This window comes from Onychostoma macrolepis, chromosome 21, assembly GCF_012432095.1.
Source record: "Onychostoma macrolepis isolate SWU-2019 chromosome 21, ASM1243209v1, whole genome shotgun sequence".
Lineage (NCBI taxonomy): Eukaryota > Metazoa > Chordata > Actinopteri > Cypriniformes > Cyprinidae > Onychostoma > Onychostoma macrolepis.
In genome coordinates this window covers 31,426,603-31,441,208 of record NC_081175.1, presented here as the reverse complement: position 1 = coordinate 31,441,208, position 14,606 = coordinate 31,426,603, and the positions used below count along the sequence as shown (strand labels likewise).

The window sequence follows — 14,606 nt, the reverse complement described above, 5'->3', positions numbered from 1 at the left end:
TCTGCCCCCATATCTTGAATTTGTGATCATTCTAAATGCATTTTAGGGGCACTTTTAGCCTTGTGAAGTTGAATAAAAAAAACTTGTTCAAAATGTCACGTAACACAGTCTCATAAGTTTAAATAATTTGTCTAGTTTTAAGGTCTGTAAGAGGACAAACTTAGATTACAAGAGAAATTGTTAATATTTTAAATTTTTCCGACCTGCAATGAACAAATGTCATTTCCACCACATATCAATATACAGCTGTTATTTAAATATTGAATAACTTATGCCACTCAAGAATTGTCTAAGATCATATTTGTAACTAGTTTTACCAGTTTTTCCACAATGTACAATAATTATACAGTTGTCAATGAGATAAATTAACTGCCCTAAGGACCAAATGCTGAACTGTACACCTGTCACACTCTGAAATTTAATATTGGTTTGGGTAAGAGCTTATTAGAAAATAAATAACTTGAATTTTATATTAAGTAGAGCATGATCTCATAAATTGTGGATGCATTTTTAATGTGTGATGAGAACTTTTTAAATATATTTTAAAAATGTGTGGTGGTGGAAATGACAGGGTGGTGGTGGAAATGACAGGGTGTTGTGGAAATGACAATGAATTAACGTGAATGTAGAGAAACAGAAGAGATATTTATTAGAAAAAGTCTTAAACTCATCACACTCATTAAACTCAATTCACAGAGTCATTAAACATATCAATTGTACTTTGTCACCATAAATGTCATTTCCACCACAGAGGCAGTGTGGTGGAAATGACATTTCTGTAGTTTTTTTTTATGAAAAAATGGAAGATAGCTTCACTGATTAGCTTTGAATTAATACTTAGCATTTCATGTATGCAAAATACTCTTATTTAACTTAACATTTTTAGCTTTTTAAAAACACCCTTGAAGGTACAGCATGTTTGGAAATGACGTAGAATAAATATATTTACTGATCAAGCAATATTTACCTTGAATTTTCTTCACATGTTGTTGATGAAAATTTAAATTCCCTCCATGTCCAACATGTGCTCTGATGTCACTGAACATTTCCATAGAAACCACCTAAACAATCTTTCACACAAACTTTTTAAAGGGACATTACAGTGTTGTGGTGGAAATGACATCAATACTATGCGACAGCTATATTTTGTATAAAAAGTAATATTGATAGTGGTCTCACATTAAATAATATAATGTATTTGAATTATTTTACTAGTGCTTAATTCAGGTACATTAATAGTTACCAGATAAGTCATATTTTTAAACTGTATTTTCATTGTTGAAGTTTAAAAGTCTGGGTGTGCGACAAGGAGAAAACCGTGATTTTGACACCTATAAGGAGGTTGAAAAGTATGAAAAAATCATAATAGAAAGGTAGTAAAAAGTTTTTAAGGTGGTTTTATTGTTAGTTTGACAAAGAAAGAGGAATTTGTCCAAAATTATATGTATTTTTAAAAATATGACCAAAGAACATAAAAGTGCCCATAGTCTAAGAATCACCCTTTAATAGACTGAATCGTGCAGTGAAAGCACACGCACTAGACTCTATGTAGGGGTGTTTTGAATGGTTTTTGCAAAATACTCGATAATGTCAAATCGCACATCGTTAAAACAACAATTACGATATTATCGCAGACCCCTATTTGAAGGAGGCGTGGCTTTGGAGAGAGAGAGCGCTCTGAAAGGAGGGTAGGATTTTTTCAAAGCTAGCTTGCTATTGCTAACCTACAGCAAACTGCACACGCAAGCTTTACTGTGTGAAAGCCTCAATCTACAGAATGTGGACTAATATTAATAACTAGAATAAATCAAGACTCAGCCCCTGGTTTCTAGTATCTATTTGTTTGTCTTTTTCAGTAAAAACAGCAACTCCAAGCAAATATACAAATCAAATATGTGCAAGCACTTAAAAACTAAATTTGTTAGAATAATTATCACGATTAGAAGATCTGGTCTCACATTAACTGGGTGAGTTAATTCAGTGATGAATGAAGAACAGAGCCCTGAACTATTAGCCACAGTCTGAAACATCTGTCAGTAAGACACACAGTATATTTCACTCACCTGCTGACGTGTGGATCACTGATGATTCTCACAGGAGGCTGTTTAATATCACACAGAGACACTGAGAAACCAGAATAAACCCCAAATCCAGCACAGAGGGGTTCAGTGAATGTGGTGATGAATGTGTGTAAGTGTGTGAGTGTGTGTGTGTCAGAGACGCTGTAGAAGGACAGAGAGCCGGTCGACACGTCCACATACACTCCTACTCGATTAGAGGATGAACGGTCAGCAGGTATATCAGTGATGTTATTATTGTGATGGACAGTGAATCTGTTATTAAAGCACCACAGACTCCAGGATTTGTTACTGAATCCAAACACACAGACATTACTCCCTCCTTTCCTGTTGATTCCTTTATATGACACTGATATATCAGCCTCATCTCCGCTCCATTCAGTCTCCCAGTAGCAGCGTCCAGTCAGACTCTCAACACACAGAACCTGAAGAGCATAATCAAATCTCTCTGGATGATCAGGATACGGCTGATGATCTCTCAGGCATGTGATGCTCTTGTTCTCATCAGACAGAATGAGTCGAGTGTGTGCTGTGTTTGGATCCAGTGTGAGATCACAGGCATCTGAACACAAGAAGAGAGAAACATCAAGAACAACACAACAGTGAAGATGTCTGTGTGTGTTTACAGCTAAAGTCCAAACTGTCCTCACTCTTCTCAAATGTGTTCACTAATATAGTGAGAGCTGTTGAAGAGCGACTAGTGATTCAGATCTCACTAGCAGTGCTGGTCCTAGACTTCTGGAGCCCAAACAAAACTCTGTGAAAAACCCTGTCAGGTCTAAAACTGTGCAGACTACCCAGACAACAATTTGATCTCACAGTGATGTCACCATGAGCTCACAGGATACTCGTGATGAGGTCACAATGTGAGGTAACAGTGAGCTAAAAGTGTAACCTCACAGCGCCCTCACTGTGTGCTCATACTAATGTGAGGTCAAAGTGCACTCACTGCACAGAGACTAGGCACCCAGCATGCATTGCAGCATGAATCTTTTGATTGTCACCATTGTTGAGATTCATACACTGATTCTTGATGTCCCTCTTTGTGTTTAAATGACACAGTAGTTCAAAATGTTTGTATCTTATCATGCTTTTAAAATCCTTCATAAACGATTATGACACTGCTGGGTCCTATTCTGTATAATCACAGAGTTATTATAAAAACTTTAGATTATTAACTCCTCACAAAGACTGCATACTGAATCTAGGTGATGGTTGCGCTGTTATCATCAGTAACAAACCAATATCACCTGGTTGCAGTCTCTTTTTTTGGTTTTCCTTGCCATAACAAATGTGCTTTTCAAACACAGTTACAGCAGCCCCAAAAAATATAATGTTATAAAGTCAAGGATCAAGAGCCCAACTAAAGCAAATACTACTCACCACGATGGTAACGTGGACAAACAGAACAATAAAACATCATCATCTAAATCTGTTAATTCTCAATAAGCGCTTTTGTAGATGTCTGACAGAAATAAGAACCCCGCTCATCTTTTTGAGTTCACAATGAGCTCATATATTACTCACACTGTGAGGATCACCGTATCGTGATCTCACGTGTTGACTGGGTAGTGTTGTGTAAAGCAGCGGTTGTGGGTTTATCATGAATACAAGTCAAGTCAGCTTTATTTCTATAACGCTTTCTACAGTACAGATTGTTTCAAAGCAGTAACAGATTGAGATTGTGCTGTAAAGCAGCTCTAACAAGCCAATAGTGTGATTCTAGAGCTCGAGTCAGTTCAGTGTTGATTCAGTTCAGTTCAGTAAGTGTAAAGTTCATCAGTTGTGCAGACAGACTATATATACAGTGTATTTGTGCTCATACACAAACTCCACTGAACACTGAACACACAAAACAGTCCTGATTTACATTCATCACATCTGTGTGGAGTTTGGTGTGTGTATGGATGATCATTTGATGATTGTGTGCAGAGTTACTATGAAAAAACATGTTTTTATAAGAGTTAAAACAGTTTTGAAAGAGGGTGCTGTATCGTGAATAAAACACAGCTGCTGACAATCAGAATCAAGGAATGGAACTAACTGTTTTATATATACAGTGGTGTGAAAAATTTTTGGCCCCCTTCCTGATTTTTTTATTTTTTTGCATGTTTGTCACACTTTAATGTTTCAGATCATCAAACAAATGTAAATATGAATCAAAGATAACATAAGTAAACACAACATGCAGTTTTTAAATGAAGTTTTTTATTATGAAGGGAAAACAAAATCCAAACCCACATGGCCCTGTGTGAAAAAGTGCTTGCCCCCTAAACCTAATAACTGGTTGTGCCACCCTTAGCAGCAACAACTGCAATCAAGCGTTTGCGATAACTGGCAATGAGTCTGTTACAGCACTGTGGAGGAATTCTGGCCCACTCTTCTTTGCAGAATTGTTTTAATTCAGCCACATTGGAGGGTTTTCGAGCATGAATGGACTGTTTAAGGTCATGCCACAGCATTTCAATTGGATTTAAGTCCAGACTTTGATTTGGGCAAAACCTTAAATTTGTTTTTCTTGAGACATTCAGAGGTGGACTTGCTGCTGTGTTTGGAATCATTGTTCTGCTGTATAAACCAAGTGCACTTGAGCTTGAGGTCACAAACTGATGGCCGGACATTCTCCTTCAGGATTTTCTGATAGAGAGCAGAATTCATGGTTCCATCAGTTATGGCAAGTCATCCAGGTTCTGAAGCTCAGACCATCACACTACCACCACCATGTTTGACTGTTGGTATGATGTTCTTTTATGAAATGCTGTGTTGGTTTTACGCCAGATGTAACGGACACACACCTTCCAAAAGTTAAACTTTTGTCGCATCAGTCCACAGAATATTTGCCCAAAAGTCTTGGGGATAATCAAGATATTTTTGGCAAATGTGAGACGAGCCTTTGTGTTCTTATTGGTCAGCAGTGGCTTTTGCCTTGAACTCTCCCATGGATGCTGTTTTTGCCCAGTCTCTTTCTTATTGTTGAATCATGAACACTGACCTTAATTGAGGCAAGTGAGGCCTGCAGTTCTTTAGATGTTGTTCTGGGTTCTTTTATGAACTCCTGGATGAGTTGTCTTTGTGCTCTTGGAGTAATTTTGGTAGGCCACTCCTGGGAAGGTTCACCACTGTTCCAAGTTTTCTCCATTTGTGGATAATGGCTCTGACCATGGTTTGCTGGAGTCCCAAAGCCTTAGAAATGGCTTTATAACCCTTTCCAGACTGATACATGTAAACTATTTTGTTTCTCATCTGTTTATGAATTTCTTAAGATCGCGGAATGATGTGTTGCTCTTTAAACATGCTTCACTTTATCAGACAGGTTCTATTTAAGTGATTTCTTGATTCAACAGGTCTGGCAGTAATCAGGCCTGGGTTTGGCTCGTGAAATTTAACTCAGCTTTCTAAAATAATGTGGTTAATCACAGTTCTTTCATGATTTAATAGGAGGGGGCAATTAATTTTTCACGTAGAGCTAGGTAGGTTTGGACAGCTTTTATCCCTTAATAAATGAAATCATAATTTAAAAACTGCATTTTGTATTTACTTGCATTATCTTTGTGTAATATTACAATTTGTTTGATGATCTGAATCTTTTAAGTGTGACATATGCAAAAAATGTAAAAATCAGGAAGGGGGCCAACACTTTAAACTAAAAATACTTCATTTTCATAATTTATGAATAAAGTGCAACAGCAACAACTGAGAGATTATTTATATATATATTAGGGCTGCCACTAACAACTATTTTTATTTTGATTAATCTATCAACTAATTTATCGATTAATCTAAACAATTAATTTCACAAAAAAAAAAAAAAAAATCAACCATTTGACTTATCTCTATGAAATTTGTATGAAATCCTTTTTTTTTAAAGCAAAACTAAAGTGCAACATAGTGTAAGAAGCAAGTGTCCATCTCAGTCCAAATCACTGAAATCAGTTCAGTATTATAGTGTAAGAATGACAACATATCTACATGTTCTAGTCTACTAATAATAACATTATCATCAAAAAACACTTTTTAAAGGAGTATTTACCAGAAATATTATTTACCAGAATTTATTGAGGAGAAAAATTTAAATGTGCAATATTTCTGGAAGAAAAAAAAAAGAAGAAAGAAATAAAAAAAATACTTAAAAAAAAATAATAAAAATTATGGAAAAACAAAAATGGAACCATTAAAATGGAATCTGGAAACTAATGGAAAACAGAATTTCATAAAAAAGCGCTAATGTAGATTACGCATTACAACACAGGCCTGCAGGGGGCGCCAACGGCCAGATGATTGTTTTTACACATTACATTTACAATTACACTTCCCAGTCAACAATTTGATCTCACAGTGATGTCACCATGATCTCACAGGATACTCGTGATGAGGTCACAATGTGAGGTAACAGTGAGCTAAAAGTGTAACCTCACAGCGCCCTCACTGTGTGCTCATACTAATGTGAGGTCAAAGTGCACTCACTGCACAGAGACTAGATACCCAGCATGCATTGCAGCATGAAGTTTTTGATTGTCACCATTGTTGAGATTCATACACTGTCATTTAAACACAAAGAGAAACATCAAGAATCAGAATAGTTAATAATGTTTGTGTCTTATGCTTTTATAATTCTTCATAAATGATTATGAAAGTGACGTGACTCGGAATCTGTGCTCTGCAATTAACCCATCCAAAGTGCACACACACCCGGACCAGTGGGCAGCCATTTATGCTGCAGCGCAGTTGGGGGTTTGGTGCCTTACTCAAGGGCACCTCAGTCGCGGTATTGACAGCGCTGTACATTCACTCCCCCCACATACCCAAGACTCTAACCCACAACCTTTGGATTATGAGTCTGCCTCTCTAACCATGAGGCCACGACTTCACAAGACCAAGACTGCATATTGAATCTAGGTGATGACTGTGTTGTTATCATCAATAACAAACCAATATCACCTGGTTGCAATCTCGTTTCGGGTTTTCTTGCCATAACAAATGTGCTTCTCAAACACAGTTACAGCATCCCCAAAAAATATAATGTTATAAAGTCAAGGGTCAAGAGCCCAACTAAAGCAAACACTAATCACTTTGATGGTAACATCAAACAAAACAATAAAACATCATCATCTAAATCTCTGTTAATTCTCAATAAGCGCTTTTGTAGATGTCTAACAGAAATAAAGTCAGTCTGGTTAATAATGAGTGAAGCTGTTGATTTGTTTATTTCAGTTGATTTAATCTAAGGCTGTGTCTGGAAGTCAGTTGTATGTTTGAAGAAGGTTCTTATAACAGAAATCTGTTAGCTGGGCCTGCACTCATGAGCTCATCATGTGAGAGCACCGTGATATCTCTGTGATAGTGTTGAGAAACAGGAAGTAGAATGTCCCCCGGCAACTGATATTTGAACTGCCTCCTCTCAACCTGCTCAACATTTTGGGTTCACAATGAGCTCATATATTACTCACACTGTGAGGATCACCGTATGAGAATGGTGTGATGTCACTGTGATCATCGCGTGATCTCACGTGTTGACTGGGTTACATTTACATTTAGTCATTTTGCAGATGCTTTTATCCAAAGCGACTTACAATTGTGGAATACATAAAGCGATTCATCTTGAAGAGGCAATCCGACAGACAAAGTGCTTGTAACACTAAGTTACTGTGTGATCTAATCCTTGTTTAATATTGACCAAGCACCATTTAATTAAAATGTCCACTTTATCTTTAATATTTGGTCATTTCTTTAGAACAGAAATGTTATAGCCGCTGTAATTAAATGAATATGTGGATATCAAAACCTGTAAACTCAGAGTAAGGGTTTGAGCTTTTATTTTGAAACCGCGAAAACCTTACAAATCTGTTGAAATGCACGTTGCATTCCCAGATGAACGTTATAATAAACCCAAACGCACAACAACATGCAGAGATGAGTTTGAGACGCTCCACACATGTAATGATAACAGTTTCTGTGGAGCCGCTGTGAACGGAGCCGTATGCAAATAATTACAGCACATATACTGTATCAGAACTGCAGCGCATATACTTATTTAATTAAATCATAGCGTTTGTGAATTCACAATTATGATTGATTATGGTTTTTAAATGGGATTAATAATATATCATGCAGCCTTGGAAAACAATATAATAATGTGTTTTATTGATTCTCGTCCGTGAAATGCACCACTTCCAGTATTTTGCCGGTTAGTCGACGCAAGCAAAATGAAGTCAAGGATTTAAAAAAATCGAATAGTCGAATAAAATTGACGAATTGCGACAGCCCTGATATATATATCATATCAGATCATCTTCATGAATGAAAAGTGAATCTTAGTGAATTTTATTGCACAGCTGTAGAGTTGAGACAAAATAAAGCCTTTAAAATATTATAAGTTTTTATTAAAGAATTTGTTCATGACTATGAAGGTAAGATTGTAATGGTATTCTTGATAATTAATATGTTGTTTAGCAGATAGCATCGCTAGCTAAAGTTAGCCTGCCCTAAACAGTTATGATAATGTTTAGTTGTCAGCATTTACATGTACAAGTTACGTGTGTCTCCTGGGATTACCAGACTCAGCATATACAATTATATGTTGTTAAATAACATGAAACTGTCGTTAATGCCGCTATCATTATTAATGGTGTTGCATTTATTTAGTTTCTCAGTTTCTGACAAGAACGAGGCAGGAGAGGTTTCTGTGAGGATCACAAGAGTCTCTATAAACCACAACATCAAACGAGCTTCAGCTGAAGTTAACGAGGTTAAATACTTAAAGCATATCAAAATGTTGGTTTAAACATTTAACCTAGGTAAATGTGCACTAGGTGCATATCCAATCGTCTGTGCGGAGAGTGGAAGCTGAAGGACATCAGTGGAAACAATTAAATACTCCATAATTGTTGCTCATAAAAGGTAATAATAATACATCGTTCGGAACTATTTTTATTTGTGTGCACTCACAATATCAATATAAACGTAGTGCTTTTCTAAAATAAAGAAAACTATTAGGATGCGCTTGCCATCCCAGTCTTGAACAGGAGCGCTTCACATAAATGAACCGAAACTCTGTTGAATATTTTCCTTACAGACATGACGAATAGGCCTATATCTATAGAAAGATTTGAATTACTACAAAACGAAATAATTCATATCCAAAACAAAAACTCTTTCATTATAATCTGTAAAGATGCATTTCTTTGTAAAGAAGCGTCCAATGAGGAGATGGCGAGTCAGGATTTTTAACTTCATCTTTGTGACTCCGATTCAGAAAACACTAGTTTATTAATAAATAATTAAAATATCTCCTTATCTTCCCCAGACACATTCTTGTAGCTTTTTCTGGGGCTTTGCGGCAAGCTTCAGCCTATTTAGTGCACTCATGTCACGTTGCTGTAGGCGCTATGGTCACGAAAACTCGGTTTAAAAACAAGTGATTTAAGCGATTGAAATGCAAACAACAGAACTATATGCGTAAGCTGTGCATTTCTGAGCGTGCTTTCTGCAATTGGGTCGGCTCGAGGCCGGTTCATATTCACACCTTAAACGGACCGTACCAGAGTTCGTTTGGAACTGAACCGAGACCACCTCTTCAGCTGGGTCTCGGTTCGGTTGTTTGGTTCGCACCAGAGTGCGATTGCTGTATTCACATCTGCCCAAAAGATCCGGACCAAAGGGGGAAACAAACCAGAGTTCGTTTTAATCGAACCAAACAAGACAGGTGTGAATACACCCTAATAGTCATGTGTCAAGACACGTCATTACCACCAATGCACGATGAGTCCAAAACAGTAATTAAATAAATATAAATTCCTATTTATTAAAAGAAAGATATTTCCACGTGACTTTAAAGCTGAATCCACATATTACTGTTCTGTTATTATATAGTGATTTTCTTCTTAAATTATCTTTGAGAGTAAATGAGCCCCCTGGTGCTGACCATCACTGCTAACTAGTTAAAAAAGACCTTATAGACCTTATTAACCTGATAGAAAAACAGTGAATGTCTATGAGATGAGCTCAGTGATACAGTCAAACAACAATCTGTGTGTGTGTGTGTGTGTGTGTGTGTGTGTGTGAGAGAGAGTGTGTGTGTGTGTGTGCGCGTTTTTGTGACAAATGGGGACAAAAAATTGTATAATGACAAGGGTATGACAGGTATTACAAGGAGAAGGTGACTTTCAGGACATTACCCCATGTCCCCACTTTTCAAAACGCTTATAAATCACACAGAATGGAGTGTATTGAAAATCTGAAATAGCAGAAAGTTTCCTGTAAGGGGTAGGTTTAGGTGTAGGGTTGGTGTAGGACAATAGCACATACAGTTTGTACAGTATAAAAACCATTACACCTATGGGATGTCCCCACTTTTCACAAAAACAAACGTGTGTGCGTGAGTGTCTGTGAGTGTGTGTGTGTGTGTGTGTGCGCGCACGTTTATATTCCTACACTTTCGCAGTCCTGCTATCATCATGATCTCTCCTCCATGATCCACACTATAAACACACAAATACACATTAATGTAGATCTGCATCATTCATTCACACACACACACACACACACACACTCAGTATGTCAGTATTAATGTTTGACATACTTGAGTATCTGCAGTTTATAGTCCTTCAGTTTGTGTTTGAGCAGCTTGACTCCTGAATCTCCTGGGTGATTGTAGCTCAGATCCAGCTCTCTCAGGTGTGAGGGGTTTGAACTCAGAGCTGAAGACAAATAACCACAGCCTTCCTTTGACACCATACAGCCAGACAACCTACACACACACACACACACACACACACACACACAGAGATCATCTACAGACACACAGTCAGATCATCTACAAACACACATCAACATTATGACCAGCTAAATGTAAATGCTTATATGTTGTTAATACCTCAATATCTGCAGCTGACAGTTTGGATTCTTCAGTCCATCAGAAATAAACTTTACACCAGAGTCCTGCAGGTCATTGTTACTCAGATCCAGCTCTCTCAGGACACAGTTTGAGGATCGAAGAGCTGATGACAAACTCTCACAACACTGAGCAGTAAGATTACAGCCAGCAAGCCTGAAAGAGAGTAGAACACACATCAACAGTCAGATCATCTACAGAGACAGTCAGACAGACAAATACAAACAAACAAACACACACACACACACACACACACACACACACACAGAGCAAAATCCCCAGTGTTAATTTAACACTCTGAGTGTGGACTCACTGGACTCATACAAACACTGAAGCAGTGTTAAAGTTAATGAGATAATTAGGTGATTAATTGAGTGATGAATGACCATTATTGAAGACACCTGATGTTAACAAGCAGAATCACCAAAGGAGAAAATCTAAATTTGTATGTCACCATTTTAGTGGTCAGTGTTTGCATTAGTTGGAATCTTGACCCTTGACTTTTTAATTTTAAATCTTGTTTGGCTGCTTTAACTGAGATATAACAGCCAGACAAGCCAAGAGCAAAAGTCATCAGGTGGTGATGATTATGTTTTAACATAATCATTATTTGAACTTATTTAGAGTCTGATCTCTGAGTTATATTATCTTTATTGATTACAACAGCTTTGTGATTCCACAGCGAAAGATACTGTATTTTCTATACATTTTGTAATGGTTTCTTGCAAGCTGTTCTGATAAAAAAAAATATATATATATATATATATTTTAGTCAGACACAGACATCAAGAATCAGCGTATGATTCTCACGCTGATTCTTGATGTCTGTGTGTCTAAATTAAATATTTTTAAAACTGATTTTATGTAGAAGTAACTTCTGAAAACATCTGTCTGATTATGCCAAAAATGCCAGATCTTGTATTTTTCACCTCGTTGACGTAATCATTAAAGAAAACTTAACTCAGGTATTCAGGTTACTACATGATGACTAGTTCAAAACCTAATCAACACCACATGATCATCTTTTCTCTGGTTTGTCTGGCTGTTATAATTCTATTATAACAAACAAAATCTAATGTTAAAAATTTAAGGGTCAAGATCCCAACTAATGCAAACACTGACCACTAAAATGGTGACATACAAATTTTGATTTTCTCCTTTGGTGATTCTGCTTGTTAACATCAGGTGTCTTCAATAATGGTCAATCATCACTCAATTAATCACCTAATTATCTCATTAACTTTAACACTGCTTCAGTGTTACTTTTAACACTGCTTCAGTGTTTATATGAGTCCAGTGAGTCCAGACTCAGAGTTTTAAATTAACACTGGGGATTTTGCTGTGCAGACAGATCATCTACAGACACACACAGACAGAACATCTACAGACACACACAGACAGATCATCTACAGACACACACAGACAGATCATCTACAGACACAGTCAGACCATCTACACACACAGAGACAGATCATCTACAGACACATACAGATCATATACAGACACACACTCAGATCATATACAGACACACACACACACACAGATAATCTATAGACACAAAGAGAGAGATCATCTACACACACACACACAGATCATCTACAGACACAGACAGATCATCTACAGACACACAAACAGACAGATCATCTACACACACACACACACACACACACACACACACACACACACACAACTCTTTATAGCTATCTTTGTGAGGACATACATTGACACAATGCAATCTCTAGCTCCTTACCCTAACCTTCAGAACTAAGTGCCTCACCCAAACCCTTACCCTAAACCTACCCTTTACCCAATTATAAACTGACCCATAAAACCCAGTCTTGACCCTCAAACAGGCTTTTAAAGGGGTCCCAGAAAGTGAGGACCCGCCAAAATGTCCTCACTTTACAAAATTGTCCTCACTCTGATGGTCTAAAACTCAAACCGGCCCTCACAAAGATAGCTGTACAAGTGCACACACACACACACACACACACAGATCATCTACAGACCAGGGGCGTAGAATTAGGGGGAGACGCTAGGAACGTGTCCCTACCAATATCCAGCCATTACCAAACTGTCCCTAGTAATAATTTTGATCAAATAATGAAATATATGTATTTGTTTTTGTAATTTCAGACGCATCTAAAACGTCATATCATTGATATTACCTAACAAGTTAAAGTAAATTCGTTAGAAAACTGCGTTCTCTCACTGAGCCTCTCAGGGACGCGCATTTAATATGTGTGGAATGTAGTCGCACACCGGACGAGAAGCACAGCGCTCACAGATACAACTCACAGGTATTGCACCCAATTCAAGACAGCAGTCCAAAACAGCTAATATAAAAGCCCACTTCAGGAATGAATAAAGTTGCATCGATGAGTTGAAGTACAGTGTTTGTTTGACAAAACAGAGAAAATGGAAAGAGAAAGCGCTATATATTATTAGCTCCCTATATAAAGCATACGGACAGAAAGACAAACGTTGTGCGGAAAGATACACAATCTTTCAGCATAGGATAAAGTCATGAACATCAAGAATAATTTGTGACAAACATAATGTTTTTTTAGTTTTTTTTTTGGTAAAATGTAAATGGCACTCTGTGGTGCAGCAGGATTTGGAACAGCATCCTGAGTCGCAGCGGACAGTCTTTAACTTTAAATTAATGTTGTTCAACTGAAAATCAAGCTGTTAGCTGAAATATCCACAAAATAAAAAAACAACACTGAGCGTGCAGTTTATCTGTCAATCAGATGTGTGTGAGTTTCGTTACTACAGCAACAGCAAAGTATTCTTTCAGAATCATCCTGGGTCCAATTCGATTAATATTAAAATAAAGTGATGTGTGATTAAGACATGTGTTGGTGTTGGTTCACAAAATCATAATTGTGTAATTATTGTCTGTTAAACATAATGTTTCAAAAAGACACTCTGTAAGGGGGTTATGGTTGGGTTTATATCCTCACCAATCTCGAAAGCAAACCTACACCCTTGCTACAGACACGCAGTCACATCATCTACAGACACACATAGTTACATCATCTACAAAAACACATCAACATTATGACCAGCTGACTGTAAATGCTTATATGTTCTTAATACCTCAGTATCTGCAGCTGACGGTTTGGACTCTTCAGTCCATCAGAAATAATCTTTACACCAGAGTCCTGCAGGTCATTGTTACTCAGATCCAGCTCTCTCAGGACAGAGTTTGAGGATTGTAGAGCTGATGACAAACTCTCACAACATTGAGTAGTGAGATTACAGCCAGCAAGACTGAAAGAGAGCAGAACACACACATCAACAGTCAGATAGATAATCTACAGACACACAGTCAGATCATCTACAGACACAGTCAGATCATCTACAGATACACAGTTAGATCATCTACAGACACACACAGAAACAGATCATCTACAGACACACACTCAGATCATCTACAGACAGATGATCACAATTAGATCATCTACAGACACACAGTCAGATCATCTACAGACACACAGTTAGATCATCTACAGACACACTCAGATCATCTACAGACACACTCAGATCATATACAGACACACAGAGACATATCATCTACAGACACACACACACACACACACACACACAGATCATATACAGACACACAGTCAGAT

The 14,606-nt window shown here is 37.3% G+C and overlaps 1 protein-coding gene across 4 annotated transcripts in view; it reads right to left on the bottom strand.

Moving 5' to 3' along the window:
- The window catches only part of LOC131529236 (NACHT, LRR and PYD domains-containing protein 3-like), a 112,514-nt gene that overhangs the window by 13,167 nt on the left and 84,741 nt on the right, over positions 1–14,606 (bottom strand). For 3 of the 4 annotated variants that reach the window (XR_009268029.1, XM_058758856.1, XM_058758858.1), the window contains exons 6-10: positions 14,071–14,244; positions 10,951–11,124; positions 10,657–10,824; positions 10,509–10,555; positions 2,064–2,640 (exon numbers count right to left, since the gene is read on the bottom strand). Coding sequence is in view for 3 of the 4 variants with exons in the window: in XM_058758856.1 (XP_058614839.1) it covers positions 2,064–2,640; positions 10,509–10,555; positions 10,657–10,824; positions 10,951–11,124; positions 14,071–14,244 (1,140 nt within the window). In the remaining variant the exon portion in view is untranslated. The remainder of the gene's footprint in view (positions 1–2,063; positions 2,641–10,508; positions 10,556–10,656; positions 10,825–10,950; positions 11,125–14,070; positions 14,245–14,606) is intronic. The other variant, XM_058758857.1, reaches the window with a different exon arrangement.